The 20,048-nt window shown below is 41.5% G+C and overlaps 1 protein-coding gene and 1 long non-coding RNA gene across 2 annotated transcripts in view; both read right to left on the bottom strand.

The window, feature by feature from the left end:
* Positions 1-20,048, bottom strand: part of LOC308291822 (neurotrypsin-like) — a 76,137-nt gene that overhangs the window by 27,380 nt on the left and 28,709 nt on the right. The window contains exons 5-6 of the mRNA XM_080733954.1: positions 17,409-17,714; positions 2,104-2,401 (exon numbers count right to left, since the gene is read on the bottom strand). Coding sequence (XP_080590080.1) covers positions 2,104-2,401; positions 17,409-17,714 — 604 coding nt within the window. The remainder of the gene's footprint in view (positions 1-2,103; positions 2,402-17,408; positions 17,715-20,048) is intronic.
* On the bottom strand, positions 3,282-8,626 carry LOC308291220. Its single transcript, XR_013962319.1, has 8 exons — positions 8,514-8,626; positions 8,172-8,286; positions 7,307-7,507; positions 7,010-7,171; positions 6,770-6,896; positions 6,072-6,188; positions 5,454-5,628; positions 3,282-4,963 (listed from the first exon to the last, which is right to left on the bottom strand). It is a non-coding gene; the product is annotated as an uncharacterized lncRNA (long non-coding RNA).

Below are 20,048 nucleotides of genomic sequence, written 5' to 3'. Positions count from 1 at the left end.
CTTCAAAAATGGCCGTCGATGACGTCACCGACGGCAGCAAATCTGGACAGCCTGTTTTGAGAACCCGTGGGATGCTTTTAACCTCTGCCTTCCCAAAACCAGAGAAAGACACAACGGTCAGAAATGGGACTTTGTGAGGATAGAAGGTGCTAGTGGGACCCCAATAAAAGGTTTTAAAATAGGAAAAGTGAAATTTCATGGTGTATCACCTTTAAAGCTTATTCGAATTCGCCTTTACTTTAACATTAAAACCCGAACTACTGTCATACTCAAGATAACTTATAACGTGTCGGGTTATTGCGCCGCTGTTTTGATACACGCGATTGATAGACCTTATTCACACCACGGCCATCTTGGATCACATGAATTCCTGGGATAGCAGCCTGCATTACAAACCATTGTGAACAATGAAGCAATGGTCCCAAAATATGAGTTCTATTCAACCCTTTTCTTTTGACCAAATCGACAAATGGGCAGATGACAACATCAACATCCCCAAAAGGTCAAGAAATTCTGGTTCTACATATTTTGGCTAAATGCTTCGCTTTTGTTAGCTATTCTGTTCTGTGCATGAACTATGCATGTCGTAATCTCTCACCCAAAACGTACACAAAATCAACCATACGTAACTATAAATGGCCTTTTAGAGGTTAATATCTGTCACTGGGATGCATGTAATTGTAGTGCAGTGTTAAATGTGCTTTTAAAGGTCAAAAGGTCTCTCCCTCTCTCTGTCTGTCTGTCTGTCTGTCTGTCTGTCTGTCTGTCTGTCTGTCTGTCTGTCTGTCTGTCTGTCTGTCTGTCTGTCTGTCTGTCTGTCTGTCTGTCTGTCTGTCTGTCTGTCTCTCTCTCTCTCTCTCTCTCTCTATCTCTATCTCTGTCTGTCTCTCTCTCTCTGCCTCTCTCTCTCTATCTCTGCCTCTGTCTGTCTGTCTGTCTGTCTGTCTGTGTGTCTCTCTCTCTCTCTCTCTCTCTCTCTCTTTCTACATGTAAGTGCAAACTTGGACATTATTTAAACTCTATGCGCGCACACACACACACACACACACACACACACACACACACACACACACACACACACACACACACACACACACACACACACACACACACACACACACACACACACACACACACACACACACACACACACACACACACACACACACACAGTCTGTTTTGTGCCCCCACTTAATTACAGTATGTTCACCAATTCATTTCGGTGGGCAGTTAGAGTGGACAGACAGAGAGATGGAAGGACAGATGGACAGAGAGACGCACGCACGCACGCACACGCAAACACACACACACACACACACACACACACACACACACACACACACACACACACACACACACACACACACACACACACACACACACACACACACACACACACACACACACACACACACACACACACAGGGGTGTCACAAGGTGGAAAAGTAGGACTGAGTTACTAGGGCCCAAGGTTGAGGGGCCTTCATTATTTTATACTTTAACTATTGAAAAATAGCAGATATACAAGCTCACAGCGCGGCACTCGGTGCCGCGCTGTGAGCTTGTCGATCTACTATTTTTGAAAAGTCGTTAAAATGTGTGCAAAACTTTGACTAAAACTTTTTTTTAAATTTGTAACTCAAATTTTGTGTCTGGGGAAGACATAGAAACATAATATATTTTTTTCAAAAAAAAAAAAGGAGAAAAAAAGAAAAGAAAACTCAGAAGGATTTGAAATATTCAAAGACTTCAAAAATATCAGATCTACAAGCTCACAGCACTAGTTTCAATAGTTAAAGCAATGCGTTCCCAGTCTAAATGGGTTAAAACCCCTCCCCCTATGACGAACATTCATGGGGGGAGTGAATCCTTGTATCCAGGGCCCAGAATTTGGTGCCACACCCCTACACACACACACACACACACACACACACACACACACACACACACACACACACACACACACACACACACACACACACACACACACACACACACACACACACACACACACACACACACACACACACACACACACACTGACAGAGATACACTACAGACAGACAGTAGATTAGTGTCATTGTTGAAGTCATTGTTTGTTACCTGAACAGAAGCTCCAGACTGGAGGAGGACCTACTAGACCACCATACTGTACACTCCCTCACTGAATGTTCAGAACCAACACAGTTATTATGTTCCATCCACCATGTAGGTTGTTCTGTAGAACCATCTCTCCATCCTGTAGAAACATCAGATCCACATCCCAGTTGTCTACACACTACAGATGAAAGCTCCTGGTTCCAGACACCAGGATCCACTGTTCTCCATTCTCTCTGCTGTTTCACCTCCAGTTTACCAGTACAGCGTCTGGCTCCTCCCACCAACCTGACATCATCAGGCTCTGTAAACACACAATAGAATAAACAGTTAAATAAAGGTTCAAAGAGTTTTATTGTCATTCCATACAAGTACAGAACCAAACGTGTGTGTGTGTGTGTGTGTGTGTGTGTGTGTGTGTGTGTGTGTGTGTGTGTGTGTGTGTCCCAGATAGCAAAATATGGTTGAATCAACGTAGCAAAATAGTTGGCCAGAACGGTTGAATCAATATTCAACACCAACGTTGAAACTATGCTGAAATCACAACGCCATTTTATATTGATTCAACATTGGTGTTTAAGCACTATTTCAGCATTGATTCAACCATGATTCAACCATCATCTAAATGGTATTCTGCAAGCTGATTTTTAGTTGATTTTACGTTGAATCAACGTTATGAATCAATATTGATTCAACCATCATCTAAATGGTAATCTGCATGCACATTTTAGTTGATTTAATGTAGAATCAACATTAGGAATCAACATTGATTCAACCATCATCTAAATGGTAATCTGCATGCACATTTTAGTTGATTTTATGTTGAATCAACATCAGGAATAGAACACAGATTTAATTTATAAATTGATCATACTGAATCATGTTAGGAATCAATATTTATCCTGATCATCCAACAACCTAATGGTAATCTGCATGTACATTTTAAATTATGTGTATGCTGTATCACTGTAAGGCTAGATCTTGTTCAAAATTACCATACATTTCCCAAAATGTGAAAATATAAAAATACAATGAGATTAGAATCTTCACATTTATTAAACTGAATTGAAGGCATTTAGTCCTGCTTTGAACTGCTTCAACAGATGATATATAGAACAAAACAGATGAAATATAGAACATACAAGGTTATAAATCTGCAAAAAGAAGGGAAAAAAAAGTCCAAGTTCAAAAACAAAACGCTGTCCCGGTCTAGATGGGTTAAGACAAATTTCACATCACCTTGTTGTCAAAACACAAGACACACTTTTCAGGTTTGCACACACTTCTCACATAAAATCTCATAGCATCAATCCACAACACACAAATATTCAAATCTCTAAACTTTCGGGTCAGGCGAGCAATTCAGAGCCAGGTCCCACTGCTTCAGGCCATGGAGGAGGCTTGTGGAGATGTGGGCTTTGAGGCCTGTCAGGGCTTCATGCGGCACTCTAGGCCAGGGGTTTTCAAAGTGGGTGATGGGGCACCCTGGGGTGCCACGACGGCAGTCCAGGGGTGCCGCGAGATCATTTGATAATATTTGGAATTTATTTGGACACTCAAATATTATTTAGTATAATTTTAAACTTGAAGTACAAAGTTATTTTCAGTCAGTTCTAACCAAAATGGCTATTATGTAATGGCTCAACGTTTTCCTCGCAACATAATCACTAAAATATCGTCACTGTCGGGCAGAAAACTTGTATCTCCAAGTTTCAAATGTGTACGGCTTTTGGTAAAGAAAAGCCCTGCTACATCATACAAGACTGTCGCACAAAACTATTGAAAACAGCCGATCTACAAGCACACAACGCGTTGTGGGCTTGTTTGGAGTGTTTGGGGGTAAACCTTTAGACCTACAGTCAATAAAATGTTTTGTCTGCATATTTGTGTGCTGTTTTATGTTTGTCTATGAGAGAAGTGGGCATACACTGGGTCATTTTACAAAAAGGGAATTGGTTCATTTACCAGAGTAATTGACATTCATTCAGTGTGTTCCATTTCGACAATTGTGTTTTCAATTTTGCTCTTCAGTGTTCTGTTCATGCTTGGTAGTGTTCAGCCAAAAGCTAGTTGTGTTTATTCAATGAATGCATGTGTGTGTCATGTGAAAATATGGCTGTGTTTACCAAATGAAAACACGAGTTCCATTTTGTGAACATGTTAAGAGATTTGATGGCAAAGAGTTGTTTTGCAAAGGGATGCCAGGGTTTAGCAATTTGTGTTTGATGTTTGGAGTTTTGTGTGTGTAGTTTTGAAACAAACGTACAGTTTTGAAAAATGTGTTTTAGCAATCGAAAAAAACTGTAACATACAGGCACATACTTACAGAGAATGCAAAATGTCCATTGGTCAGTGCAAAAAAGCAGAAGTGACATGGGCTGGACTCCCAGCAAAGCCGCACAGGAACAGTCAGTAACAATTATTCCAGTTAAGTTACAGTTGTCCAAACGACCGCTGTGTCTCTCTCTCATTGTATAACATTCACAAAGGACTTTCCCAGTCTCTCACATCTCCGTCCTGGGTAGATTAATCTATCGGCTCCTCTGTCTTAAGGTGGAGGGGGTGGGAGGATTTCTTCAAGTTTGTGTCCAGCTTCCACCCTGGCCAATCCTCCACCCCCTACAAGGAGAACCCAACAACGGAGCCCGCCTTCCTCACCAGTCTGTTGAGTTGAAGGTGTCACTCGCTCAGTTCCTCCCCAGCACGTTATTCCACATTAATTTAAAAAAAAAACCCTGGCATAACAGTTTGGTGGCTAAACGATCCCAGTCTTCTCAGGAAGAACAGCCTGCTCTTCCCCTTGCGGTGAATCACCTCAGCGTTGTCCAACCAGTCCACCGATACTGCCTTCCATCCAGCTTCGGTGCTATACCGTAAGATTGGAGACAGAGAAGATGAAATTAGCTATAATAGCACATTAAACATGTTTTCCCCTAGCCCATATAGAACCTCTGCTGCATACTGTTATGCACCGCGGGATGGAAAATCATACTCTGGGAGCATGGAACTACCTTTACTTTTTGTGGAGGCATAGGGATATCCGCTTACGACCTCATCTCGAGGAGCACAACGGTATGCAGGGGAGAGTGAGGTTCTATATGGGGCTAGTTGTCCCCATGTTCGGTCCTTTGCTCAGTCAGTGGGGGATGTTACAATATTACATTAAAAAGTATTTGACTAGACTGGGAGAGACTCTCACCACTGCAACATCATGTTGAAGCTGGGCAGCATTTCTTTACTAACTACTGCACAATGTATCAGACACATTATTTCCCACATATAACCAATGCAATGGTGACATCATACTGTATATCGGAATATACTTTACAAAACGTGTAAGTGTAAGATAAACTTACTTTGAATCTTTTCCACTTTGGTGGGGTCCAGCATATGTTTGCCCTCGAGCTCTGGAACAACACCATGCCTCCCTGTGACAACTGCATCCTTCAGTTCTTCAGTCGTGAAGAATTTGTCAAACAACTGGTGGAACAGGCGACTGCAGTCCTTCTTAGCACTGTGGTGAATGGCTACCTGTTCCAACGAGAACACAGAGTCCACAGCCAGTGAACAGAGATTCCATGATTAACACATTTCACAAAGTTTCTGCTCTTCAAGTGGACCATGGAAACAGACTACACTGGCAGCCAAACCCAGCCTGAATCAGATCTGTGTCACATCCGGGTTGGAATCTGATTGGTTCCATGTGACCATTTAAGCCAATCAGATTCCAATCTGAATGTGACTCAGATCTGATTTAGGCTGGATTTGACTGCCAGTGTAAAGCAGGCCTAAAGGAAACTTAACTTTCTAGCTCTAACAGATCACAACGCGTAGTATGGGATATAGTTAAGATAGTTAATCTTCTCACTGTAGTGTGAAATGTATATTGAACATGTTCGTCTACCTCCCAAATTTTTACCTGGACTATAATCGTACCATCAAAAATGTAAAATCCATAATACATTTATACATACCTGGATATAGCTCTTGCACCTCAATGGCCAACACATAAACTTTTCACATTGGATCTGCCATCTCCATGTCCCCAACCATCTCAACAAGTCCCTGTAGAGCTTGCAGGTGTTCAATGCCTGGAATGAAGAGGAAAAAATATTATGGCAATCCCAACATATTCAAAGGTTGAGTAACAACAAATAAGTGTTAAATAGCGCTATATTCTGATAACAGTCATTGCTATGCCATTGCTATGGAATATTTATTTTCTCAGTAGCAGGGATTGTTCAATGGCAACCTTCTCTCCCCATCTCTCCAGTAAACAGAAAATGTAAAGTTTCAAGTGAGACAAAGAAATGAGCTGACAGAATTGACAACTGCAACACTATGCTTCATTTTTTGTGAATGGTGGGTGACCCAGCCAGGGTAGGGTATATTTATAACAACACACCCGGGGGTCTAGAGTAACTTAAAGAGATATTCCAATTTCAAAATTACTTTTTGTCATTTTAGCATCTAATTTTGGGAACACCCAGGACAGTTTTTGAATTTCTTCATTCTGTATTTAGATTTAGAAGCAGACACATATCACAGGGCAGTCGCTGATTACAGATGAGCATGGTCATCGCATAATTTCAGAAAAGTATAGTTTTAAGGGTGAATATTAGGGACAGTACAGTGAGCCATCTTAAAAACTTTAATTGAACTGTAACCTTACCTAGATAAACTTCAAAAGGTGGTCAATGGCTTGTCGGGCTGAGAGCTTTCCTGGTCTCGTTGCGGCCTTGAGGTGAGGGTGGCATGTGGTGGATAAGGCAAGATGGAGGACATCTCACTGTCCCATCCTGAAAATAAAAGGGTGGGGGGAAACAAAGACATTTTTACTAAAATCTGTTTACATTTTGGTTTCAAAACCATCCCCTCTTCCATTAGTATTATTCCTTTAATTCCAGCGTACCATTTTCCAGTTCTTCTGTTGTGGATTCAGCATTATGAAGCAGATCTACATGGTCGCCTGTCTGGGCGAGTCCACAGCTTTGTTCAAGGACTTACTGCATGTAGTGAGTAAGTAGGCCACTTCTGCAGCGATGTCATCACCAAACATCAGAAAATCCTGTATCTGCAGACAGGATGGAATACAAACAACATGGCATACATTTTAATGGGTTCACCCTATGACCAGGGATGTGATCTGTTTAAAGTCATTTTTTATTTCAGTTTGACTTTAAGGCAAGACAGTTCAAGAGCGACATACCATTCCTGCAATGTCAAGAAATCTTGTAAAGGTGGTGAATATTTCAGAGGACTTCACTGGGTCATGAACCATTGTTTGGCGATGGGTGAAGGTCTGTTTCATCTTCTCCTTGACCATCATCAGTGCGATGCCCTCAAGACACTGGGTTTCTGTCGTTAGCTGAAGAAACCCACTCCCATCTACTGGATTGTAATACTGCTCCTAAAAAACAAGAACATGTTTTATTTTTTCTCCTTAAAAAAACTAAACACATGCCCTTGTCTGGAGAATTGCGAAAATCAAGGTCAACAGGTCTGATATCTGTGACGATCAACTTGTTGGGGTTAGGAGAAAGGTATGTACTTGTAGGGGTTAGGAGAAAGGTATGTTGGGACTTGGGACTAGTTCTGACCAATGGGCCATGGCTTGGAGCAGTGGTTCCCAAACTATTAGCTCAAGAGAAATTAGACATTTGCCCAGGACCCAAGCTAGTGAAAACAGCAGATCTACAAGCTCACAATGCGGTGCGACGCATTGTGAGCTTGTAGATCTGCTGTTTTCACTAGTTTAGGCCATTTTCACTAACTACTTTTTTATACAAATATAAGGGACGTTAAAAAAATTGTCTGCGACCCACATATGGATCCCGACCCACTGCTTGGGAACAAGTGGCCTAGTGGGCACCCACGCGATTTGCTACAATGTGATGTTGGGTTTAGTTTCTCAAAAACGTTAAGACAGTTTATACCCCTTACACCAGAGGGCCACTTGTCTTTTTACTGGACCCCCTTGCGATGCCCACCACAGTAGCAAAAATGCACTATAGGCCTGCACATTAAAAAATAACTTAACATGTGAAATTCAAACTATAATCAAAATCACATACCTGTCAGTGGCTGAGTGTTTCTTCTCTTCTTTTGTCCCTCTGAGGCTTCGTTTTGAAGTGTTTTAACTCTCCATGCAAGAAACCCACTCCCATCTACTGGATTGTAATACTGCTCCTAAAAAACAAGAACGTGTTTTATTTTTCTCCTTAAAAAACTAAACACATGCCCTTGTCTGGAGAATTGCTAAAATCAAGGTCAACAGGTCTGACATCTGTGGCGATCAACTTGTTGGGGTCAGCATATAGAACATTTGTTGAAATTTAGTTGAAATCTCACTCTTGTCTTTTCGAGCAATTCCAGGAGTGAGGAGTAAAGAAGTTAGACTTGTATTATGTACTTACATAGCCCAAAGTGCCCTAGGGATCGGCCAGGTATGGAAACAAGGCAGTGATTTGCGTAGTCCTCTTTAACACGCCTTGAAGGACTCTTCCTACAGTGTACACACACACACACACACACACATTATCAATTACACACACACACACACACACACACACACACACACACACACACACACACACACACACACACACACACACACACACACACACACACACACACACACACACACACACACACACACACACACACACACACGTTATCAATTAATTAAACCAATTTGATTCCAGAAATTAAATGAAATGATCTGACAAATGATGATGGATCAAGCACATGCCTCCTTTGAGTGTCAGATGTGTCATTTTGTCTGGCTGGTGTCAGTGGTGTTAACATCAGCTCCACTATAAGATCTAACATCAAAAGTAAACAACACTAAATACAAACTGGTCAAACATTGGCCAAATTGTCAGCTGATATAAGAAAGAGGCAATGTGAAAATAGCAGATCTACAAGCTCACTGCAGTCCAAGTGCTTGGTGGGTGGAGGGTCCCCATAAAATGTGAATATTTTGGGAGGTCCCCAAAACTCCCCATGCAGTTCAAATGTGATTATTTTGGGGGCTAACAGTCAACAACAGATTAAAATGTCAAGGTCTCCCCTTAACTCTAACAGTGTACAAATGGAACCAAATTAACCTGTTAGGAGTTGTTTGGTTCCATGTGTACACTCTCTGCTACCATTGAACAACTAGCACATTGACATTAGCTAGCTAGCTACAAACAACACATGCTGCTAACATGGAACAATTGCTAACTAATGTTAGCTTTGTTAGCCACACATACTACAGTACACAGCAAAGCACCTATGATAACACAAAACCAAAAAACTGCCACTTCTATCAAAAGGGCATAGTATAAGTTATTCAACACAGTTGGAACATTCAGTTCCTTTAGGATGTACTGTAACTTTAGCATCAGTTAGCATTAGCTTTGTATTTGTCTACTGGTTAGCATGGGCCCTTCAGGAAACACCACAAACAAAAACACCACAGACAACATTCTTAACATACATTATCCAGTGGTTAAGTATTGTTTAAATTTCACCTACCAAAAGGAGATATAAATATAGTCCATGAGAGAGCCTTCAGCCTGCATTCACACTCACTAGCAGTGGCAGTGAGTCACTGAGTCAATTCAAACAAACCGGTTCAATCCAGTTTCACTCTGCAGGCACATCAAAGCACCGTGTGATGTCACTCTGTGTGATGTCACTGGTCTAACCAAGTTTGCGAACTTAACCCTGTAACTGCTGATGCAACAATGCATTGTTTCTCATGTGATGAACAACACTTATGCAAAGATTATATTAGATAATAAATTGATTGATAATGATAATAACAATAATTATTACAACTATTATAATTATAATACATACTATAAATAATTTTAATAATATCATTAATAGCCTATAATTATATTAATAAATCCGGATTTTATTTTACATAGGAATGTTATAAAAAAACACACAGCATCAATTATATATTTTTTCAGATAAAATACACTTATTCTGACTTGATTTTTGACATTGAGTCCGATGTAGTTGGTCCTGTCGCGTGAAAATGCTGGCTGTCCGTCACGTCACACTTTTCCCCAACTCATATCTCTGCCACCGTTGCCCCAACCATGCCAAACTTTGCACACACAGTCCTTGCCTGGCAAACCACAACCTCCACCCCTCCCAAGACCCCCGGAGCTCCAGGGACCCCCTGTTCCAGCTGCATATTAATACTACTACTACTTGAATATTGATACTACCCAGATAGCAAAATATGGTTGAATCAACGTAGGAAAATAGTTGGCCATTAATAAACTTGTTCCCAGGCCATAAAAGATTTGCCAAATTCTCCTGGCCAGAGCAGAGTTCATTTTTATACCGAAAAACAGTCGTTTTATACACTAACTGACTCTCTTTGACTTAGTAGCATTAAGATATTGTGTTAATATTCAATCTGTTGTCACCTGAACAGCAATCAATTGCTACTCTGAAAAGTACACTCACATATATATTTATTTTTGCATCTTAAAAGAATAAGCTAAACTACACCTCATCTGTTTTATTTTGTAGGAACTAAAATGACCATGCCCTTGAACACATGGAAGTATTTGAGGGTAAACTGCTTCCACCCGATGCATAAAGTTAAAGTGTAGTCCATCTGATGACTACAACATGACGTAGGCCAGTGTTTGATGAGATCAGTGACGTGATCTTCATATATGAGGATCAGATAGTCAGCTCCATATATGCATAGAAACATATATGGGCAGGGATATGGCAGGTGATTATAGTCAGCTCCATCTATGGAGAGACACATAAGGGATCTCCGAATGTGTCCATATGGACATTACCTATATATGGGCCCATATATGCCCATATTTGGAGATCCCCGAGGGTGACATGAGATGTTGAGTCATTGTCATTCCATATGGATATCTAGGTGATGATCCAGTCATCTCCATGTATGACTATGTAGGGTTTGATGAGGTCAGTGTTGTGATATTTATGTATTGAGATCCAAGTGATGATCACCCCCACCATCCCTTTGATGTTTTTCTAATATCTCATGATTTGTTTAGGCCCAAAGGTCACGTTTTCAATATTTTCAGTGACCTTTCACACTTACAAGTGTCGCAGTCATTCAGGACCAACTCCATTGAATTTTCCATCTCTTTAATGTGAATAATATTTCCTGCCTAGTTGTGTGTGTGTGTGTGTGTGTGTGTGTGTGTGTGTGTGTGTGTGTGTGTGTGTGTGTGTGTGGGTGTGTGTGTGTGTGTGTGTGTGTGTGGTGTCGGGGTGTGTGTGTGAGAGAGAGAGAGAGAGAGAGAGGTTTCACGTTGGTCGTGGACGCAGCCCCCCAAATTATACATGCATGATGTGACATTGTGTATTGAAGCACGGCCTATCGTCGTCAGTTGATGCACGAGACGACTGCCTGGTGTAATATCCGAGTGAGGGACATCGTCTTTTTTTCCTTCCACTTTGGGTCGCGACCCATAGTTTGAGAACCGCTGCACTTGGAAATTGAAGGACAACTCCGCCTAAATCACTTCTAGGCTGTGTTTCTTACTTGTGTTGATCCAAAATTACTGTCCATGGGGTCTATTAGGCAGAAATGCTCCTGTTGTCCGATTTCCACAGCCGAAGCCAGCAGCCCTCAGAGCATAGACTGGAGCCCATAAGCATATTGCTTGTACACTATTTATTGTGGTCAAAAGTGATTTTTCTTTTTCATGAATGTGTTACTAGTTGTCATTACAAACACATCCATGCCTTGGATGTCTCAAAAAAAGACACCACACACTGCTAAACAGATGTTAGGCTGTTATGCTTTTTGCCAAGTCCCGGAAAAGACGCACTGTGATTGGCCAGTACGTTCACTTTGATTGACAGTTCAGCAGAGTGCTGACCTCAAAACATGATTTTAGAGACTGTGGTGGCTTGTATGGGATAACAAAGGCATGGATGTGTTTGTAATGACAACTAGTAACACATTCATGAAAAAGAAAATTACTTTTGACTAGAAATAAAGAGTGTAAAAGCAAGAGGCTTATGGGTTCCACTTTATGCTTTGCGGACTGCTGGCTTTGGCTGTGGAAATCAGACAACAGGAGCATTTATGCCTAATAGACCCCATGGACAGTCATTTTGGATCAAAACAAGTAAGAAACACAGCCTAGAAGTGATTTAGGGCGGAGTTGTCCTTTAAGAGCCTATAGTTGTAAACCGTAGGTCTGTGTGGAAGGAAACTTATATTGGGCGAATCGGAGCGACGCACTGATCGAGAATCTGATTTTAGATTCACTCCATGGGCTCCAGAAGGCTAACCCTAACCCAAGGGCAGCTAAGGTTAGGGTTAGCGAAGGTAGGGGGAGGAGGGGAGGGGAGGCGAAGGCATCCCCCCTCTCTCACCCGTCAAAAAAGAATAAGGCAAATGTCATAGATAAACATTGAATCAATGTTGGTAGGAGGAGGAGGGGGGGAGGGAGGAGGGGGGAGGAGGAGGAGTGGGTTGCCCCCCTCCCCCCAACAAGAAAAAAATAAAAGAAAATGGCAAACTGCATGGATAAAACGTTGAATCAATGTTGTCATTTCAATCATTATATGGGGGGAGGGGGGGGTGTGAGGAGGGGTGTGCCTCCCCCCTCCCCCCATCAAGAAAAAAGAAAAAGAAAAAGGCAAACAGCATAGATTCAATGCTGATTGGATGTTGACATTTTAATCATTGAATTTGGACCATAGATTCAACGCAGATTCAATGCTGGCATTTCAAGCCTTGAATGTTGCGCTGCAATACAACAGTGAATCAATGTAGAAAAACCATCAGTCTTCAATCGTAACCAAAATTCAACACTACCCACTATATGTCAACGTTGAATCTACATTTTTTGCTAGTGTGCGTGCGTGCGTGCGTGCGTGCGTGCGTGCGTGTTTTGGTGTGAGGAACAAACCACCACACACACAAGGTAAGTTGGGGTCCTCCCTCTGTGCAGCATTGTTTATTCAGGTGTTTTCACCAGAATATAAACCTGGGCTTCATTTATATTTCAGTTTTTCCTACCTGGTTTCCACCGCTGTAGCAGTGTGAACGGTGCGCTCTGCTCTCACCAACGTGGACGGGATTCCCTGGCAGTTGCTTGTAATAATAGGGTTATCTATTGTCACGCAGTGGTTTGTTTCATTTGTTTATTATTTGTTGTTTTGGGTTTATTTGTTTGTTTGGTACAACTGGGCACATTGGCAGACAGCAGCTCATTAACCCTGACCAAGTAGAATAGAAACACTTTTATTCTATTTCACTGTGAAGACTGATTTACTCTTTTCTTTACAGGAGCGGTGCCCCCCCCCCCCTTCCTTGTGTTTAATGGTTTATTCATTGGTTTATTTTGAGTTTAGTTATTTTGCTTTGCTGTGAATGGGGTTGCCATGTCCTGGGTGGGTCAGCCAACCCAGCTCCCCTTTTCCCCCAGTGCTGTCCTGTATAGTCTCTGTATGCTTATTGGTGCTCACGGCTGTAATTGACTTTTAACCCTTGGATTTATTCATTCTTATTAATGCCATTGTTTTCATGATGATGATGATGATGATGATGATGATGATGATGATGATATTGATGATGATTATATTAACTTACTTACTTATCCTCTTCGTCCCGGTTGGGGCATAAGGCTGCAATCATACACTGCCAGAGAACCCTGTCTCGTGCTATGGCCTGTGCTTCGTCCCAGGAAAGACCCATCTCCTTCAGCTCTGTCATCACTGTCCTTCGCCAGGTGTTCTTTGGTCTGCCTCTCTTTCTTTTCCCAATTGGGGTCCATCTCAAGGCAACTTTGGGTAACCTTTCATTGGGCATCCTTAACACATGACCGAGCCATCTTAACCTGCGTTTCCTAATCTCAAGGGACATATGCAAGCTGCCTGTCTTCTTGTAAAGTTCCTCATTTGAGATCTTATTTGGCCAAAAGTTTGCAGATTTTACGTTATTATATTATATTAAGAGATTATATTAACTTAAACACTTTTTTGTACTTTGGTTAAAACTACGTTTCTGCCAATTATTGTAAAACGAACCTGTGTGAGGATTCACTTTTGTAAAAGAGTGTAATAGTTAAATTAGGTTTTCCAAATATTTCCTGGGGTGCAATTCGTTAATTCTGACCCCCTCCCCCCTGGAGTATTTTAGGGGAGGGTGATGCTATTTATATTTTAATCTCAGGGAGGGTGATGCTATTTTAATTTGAGTCTCGGGGAGGGTCATGCGATTTTGAATTAAAAATAGTCCAGGTTTTTATAGGCCTATATATATTTTACTACAGTGTTCCTTTCAATAATACTATTATTTAATTAAGGAACGCTGTGGTAAAATACAATAGTCAATGATACCCCCCTCTGCTTTCTCTTCAATGGTACAACCGAGCTATGCTATCCTGACGCGCTTCACAGAAGTGCGGAACTTCAGTCTCTCAATCAGTGCTTGAATGAGCACGGAGCGGAGAGACCCTCTCAAAAGTTTGTGCACGACCAGATTTCATGATTATTTAATCGGATCATATGAGCATTTACACTACACAAACGATCCTCAGTCTTGAAGATTATTGGGTTGTGTCCCGCTGTGCGAGAGACCTGCGAGAGACGCATTCACAGTCACACTACAATACACATAGACATCAAAGGGGGCTTGAGCCCCCGCCCTTTTATCCTTCTGTAAAAAGTGCCCTCAGGTTCTCCAGACCATGAATGCAGTTTTTACTATGGTGAAAGAAATGCAAACGCCCTTTTCCGTGCCATAGGCCTACCTGAACGCAGCTCCTGAACTTGAATGCAGCATCTTAGGTTGAATGAATTGCCCTCTTTTAGAAATGTCAGCCCCCTGCCTCTCTAACATTCTCTGCACGTCCCTGGCACTGTGGCACAGCCGCACGCACAAGTAGCAGCAGCAGGCAACGGCCTGCGTCGCAGATACAACACATCTACAGATCCACCGCCCAAAACAATACGCTGAACTGGGAAATAAAACGGCAGTAGACAGTCCAACAGCAGCTGGCCTGGTCTAGCCCGTCAACGCGATGCATTCTGAGCTTGTATATCTGCTATTTTCAGAGCACAACACCCTAACGCAACTGGGTTGATCAATTTTCCACTAGTCCCTCGCTAACATTTTACACTTTCTTGATGTTCAAAAAGCAATTAAATTGATCATGTTCTTCATTAAGCAGTAGGCCTACAGTATGTGGACCAGTAAGACTCCGTAATCGGGAGATAAGCGACCGTTGGTCGCTTATCTCCACAAATAGGCCAAAAGTTTGTTTTACCAATTATTACACTCTATGTGAACATTTACATCAACAAATCCCAAGTACTGGTTTTTAGGGGTGCTGAGTGTGGCGCAGCAGCGTGTCATGCATTTTCTGCAGGGCCTTGTCACACCTTTGCCCTGCTCATATCTCCGCATCAGTATGACATCACACTGCTGACATCAGTATGACATCACACCGTACACAAATGACCCTTATATAAGACCGGCATTATCTACCGACAGATTAGTAACAAGATGTCAAAATCGTTGAAGGTTGAATCTCCAGATATGGAGATAACCAACACATCCCTCCATATATGGAGATAACCGACGAATCTCACTAAGTCTGACCTCACAAGCCCCATATTTGGACACAAACAACATATAACTCCATATATAGAGACATAGCTGCTGACATCAGTATGACATCACACTGCTGACATCAGTATGACATCACACCGTACACAAATGACCCTTATATAAGACCGGCATTATCTACCGACAGATTAGTAACAAGATGTCAAAATCGTTGAAGGTTGAATCTCCAGATATGGAGATAACCAACACATCCCTCCATATATGGAGATAACCGACGAATCTCACTAAGTCTGACCTCACAAGCCCCATATTTGGACACAAACAACATATAACTCCATATATAGAGACATAGCTGCTGACATCAGTATGACATCACACTGCTGACATCAGTATGACATCACACCGTACACAAATGACCCTTATATAAGACCGGCATTATCTACCGACAGATTAGTAACAAGATGTCAAAATCGTTGAAGGTTGAATCTCCAGATATGGAGATAACCAACACATCCCTCCATATATGGTGTGATGTCATACTGATGTCAGCAGTGTGATGTCATACTGATGCGGAGATATGAGCAGGGCAAAGGTGTGACGTGTGACGTGTGACCGACGGACGGACGGCGACCTGACGGTCGCAATTATCAAAGCTATCATAGCCTAATGAAGTGGGGGGAAATAGACAATAATTATGTTCGGGCGTGTGGTGATTTTCCGATGGCCTTAAAGTCCTTAAAGTCCGAAAGGCTGTGTGTGTGTAGGTGTGTGTGTGTGTGTGTGTGTGTGTGTGTGTGTGTGTGTGTGTGTGTGTGTGTGGTGTGTGTGTCGCTCTCTCAAAAAGCAAAAAAAGAGAGAGCGCGCACGCGAGAGATGTTGCATCTGTCCAAAAGCAAAAAGGTCTCATCTCACAGTGCACTGTCTGTCTCTACCTTCTTCATTAAGATGTTAAACTTGATCACTCACACATATAGGTTTGAGTGATTAGGCTACTTTGTTTGATTGTGATGGATAAAGACCTGGATGTTACCTTGTGTGATCCAAGTTGGATCCAGTCAATTTGAAGAAAAGTAAATAATCCAGCATTTAATTTGAGGTGAGGACAATAAGAAAGCACAGGACTACGTTTTCATTCACAACTGCAACTGTCATTTTATCGTTCACACCAGCTGACTGGAATGAGAGCTTAATTGAAATGACCTGCAGTGAACTGGAATTATATAATTAATTATTTGTCAATCGCAATTATTTTGTATGATGATTAATCGTCTCGACGGCCCTATAAGTTAAGGTTTTAGGCATAATTTTACTGTGGTAAATGTCATGTTGTTAGGGGAGGGTCATCTTTTTTTTTTAATGCCTGGGGAGGGTCATTGATTTTCTCCCCAATTGAGAGGGAGGGTCATGGCATTTTATATCAGAGCTTATATATTTGCTCCTATAACCCCCTTCAATAAATAACGAGTGCTGCCTTATACCACCCTGTCACACCTGCCTGGGGCTCTGACCAGTGAGATCACTTATAACTAGTGAAAATAGATCCTTTCAGATGAGCTTGTCCATAATAGATAATGGATAAAGTGGTGGAAGTAGCAGTAAGGTAACCTTCACCTAACTGGAGGGGTGGTAGCGCCCCCTGGAGGGGGGTCAGAGGTTGGATCAGGGTCAGTAACATTACTTTGACTGTAAACTACTAATCAAAGCTATAGTGTAGTTTGTGGTTTACCTGAGCAGGTGAGTCCAACAGTCTTGTCAGGTGAGCAGGTGTTTCTAGTTGAGTCTGAGGTTCTACAGTCCAGGAGAACAGACTCACTGCCTTCACACTGGAACTCTTTGGTCCACATGGGAGCCTTCCCTTCTCCATAGAGCGCCCCCTGGAGGACTGAAGGAGCCCCACAGCCAATCTCCCTACAGACCACCTCTGCATCCTGCTGGTCAAAGTCACCTTCACACACTGAGAGCCACAACTGATCAGACTTCACCTCCACTCTGCCTGAACACAAACCAGGACCATTCACCAACCTCACTGACTCTGGAGAGAGAGAGAGAGAGAGAGAGAGAGAGAGAGAGGTGATCAACCAAAAACCCATAGCGCGTCATTTTGTGCAATTTTAGGAGTTCGCCAGTTGAAATGTAATTATTTTGGTGGGTCCCCAGTTCAAATATGATTCTATTGGGGGTCCCCAGTTCCTTATGAGAGCTGTGAACTCATGATGCTGACCAACACCAGAGTTTAAACACTAAACAGTTCGTGAAAACCAACTGAAAACTCAAGACAGAAAAGATAGAAACACCACAAACTGTTCTCGTAAAATATTATAATATTCAAAGATTTGCAAACATTCATGATTTTCAAAAATAGCAGATTTAGAAGTTCATAGAGCGTTACCTCATGCCGCACTATGAGCTTGTAGATCTGCTATTTTTGAATATCCAAAGTGTAAACAAGTTTAAAACATGTTTCTAAAATAACACAGATGCTTAACCCTTTCACTGCCAGGTATTAATGAATTCATTCATCCTCCTCTGACAGGGTTTTTCATTGTTTTGACCTTATTTGGACGTCTCACAGATCACACCATGTGACCAGCATGTGGAATTGTTGGATTTGATCAAACGTATACAGTTTATACGCCTCGGTGGTGAATGTGTTAATGTGTTACGGAGCCCTGGAAGGGACCAGCTGCAAAATATATTTGCAAAGCGTAGGAACGCTGTATATAGTGTAGCAATGCTTTATTAACCTGAATAAACAAAATCCTAAAATGATATAATTAAATCATTCAATCACTTAATTAAAACATTTCCTTGATATAATTGAATCATTCAATTGATTAAAACGTTTTCTTGAGATAATAAAAAAATCCTTATTTCAGGAAAGAAATGCTTGATGCTATTTTGTTTTATCTTCATATGGGACTGACTTACAGTACAATGAAATCCTTGCTGCACTTCCAGACATGGACAGTGGTTCTCAACCAGTGGTCCGGAGACCACCCGTGGTCCTTGAGGGAGTTCCAGGTGGTCCCCAGCTAAAGAACCAAATGGTAACCAAATGGACCCTTATAAAGATCTTAACTGTAAGGGTAAAATGATATCCATTTGGTTTCTTTTTACGCATACTTCTGTAAGGGTCCATTTGGTTACCAATGCCCCCGGGGACCACTGGTGTGGGGACCACTGGTTGAAATTGAAAAGCACCAGTCTATTCAAAGAAGAATATAGACCGCGAGTCACCGCGCAATATTCTGCAGAAGAGCGAGTGCATTCAGGGGCGTCACAAGGGGGGGAAAGCAGTGGTGGAAAGTAACTAAGTACATTTACTTAAGTACTGTACTTAAGTACAGTGTTACAGATTAGTATGGTATTATTATAGAGGGAGCGTGTAACAGCACTCTTAAGGGTCGCTTAGTATTACAGAGCTAGTCTTATGACTGACGGCCCAGGTCTTCTTGTGCGTCGAATTAACTAGATTTCTATCTAGTCTCTGCTGACGCCCTTGAATCTCTTACGAATCTCTGATTCTCCGAGATAGGCCTGTTGGGTGCCTTTCTATACTTATATACGCCTCGATCACAATCTTACCAAAAGCTTGCGTTGATGCTCACTGAGTAGATTTACTTAAAATCTATAATCTCAATGATGGGGCACGCTGAAGTAAACTTACCAAAAGCTTACGTTTCAGGGCAATTCACTGAGTGATTATATCACACCAGCGGGTAGACGTATAGTGATGGATATAGAACAGCTGTTGATTACTAAAATCTCACTTTCTTTCTTCTCAAACACTTACCTATCAGAACAAATCAGACTTACAGGAAATCCTGTTTATAAGTGCTGATTATGACGCCATACAATTCATGGTGACGTGTTGATCATTGTCATGAAGCCGTGACCAAATACGGTTTCTTTTCTACATACAGTGTTGTGGTATTTGTACTTTATTTGAGTATTTCCAATTTCCAATACTTTTACTTCTACTCCTCTACATCTTGGATTCAAATATTGTACTTTTACTCCACTACATTTATTAAACTTTAATTACTAGGTACTTTGCAGGTGTAAATTATAATATTATAAAACACACATTAACCCACTTTAGCCCTATTTTATACCTTGGCTATTTGAAAATAGCCGATCTGTGAGCTTGTAGATATGCTATTTTCAGACATTTAGTACTTTTACTTTTGGTACTTTAAGTACATTTTGATGCAAATACTTTCGTACTTTTACTCAAGTACATTTTCAATTCCGGACATTTACTTGTAACGGAGTACATCTACAGTGCAGTATTGATACTTTTAGTTAAGTACAAAATGTGACTACTTTTTCCACCTCTGGGTGAAAGTGGGACTGAGTTACGAGG

The sequence above is a fragment of the Nannobrachium achirus genome (genome assembly GCF_963921795.1).
Source record: "Nannobrachium achirus genome assembly, chromosome: 9".
NCBI classification, from domain to species: Eukaryota; Metazoa; Chordata; class Actinopteri; order Myctophiformes; family Myctophidae; genus Nannobrachium; species Nannobrachium achirus.
This window is presented reverse-complemented; position numbering and strand designations above follow the sequence as displayed.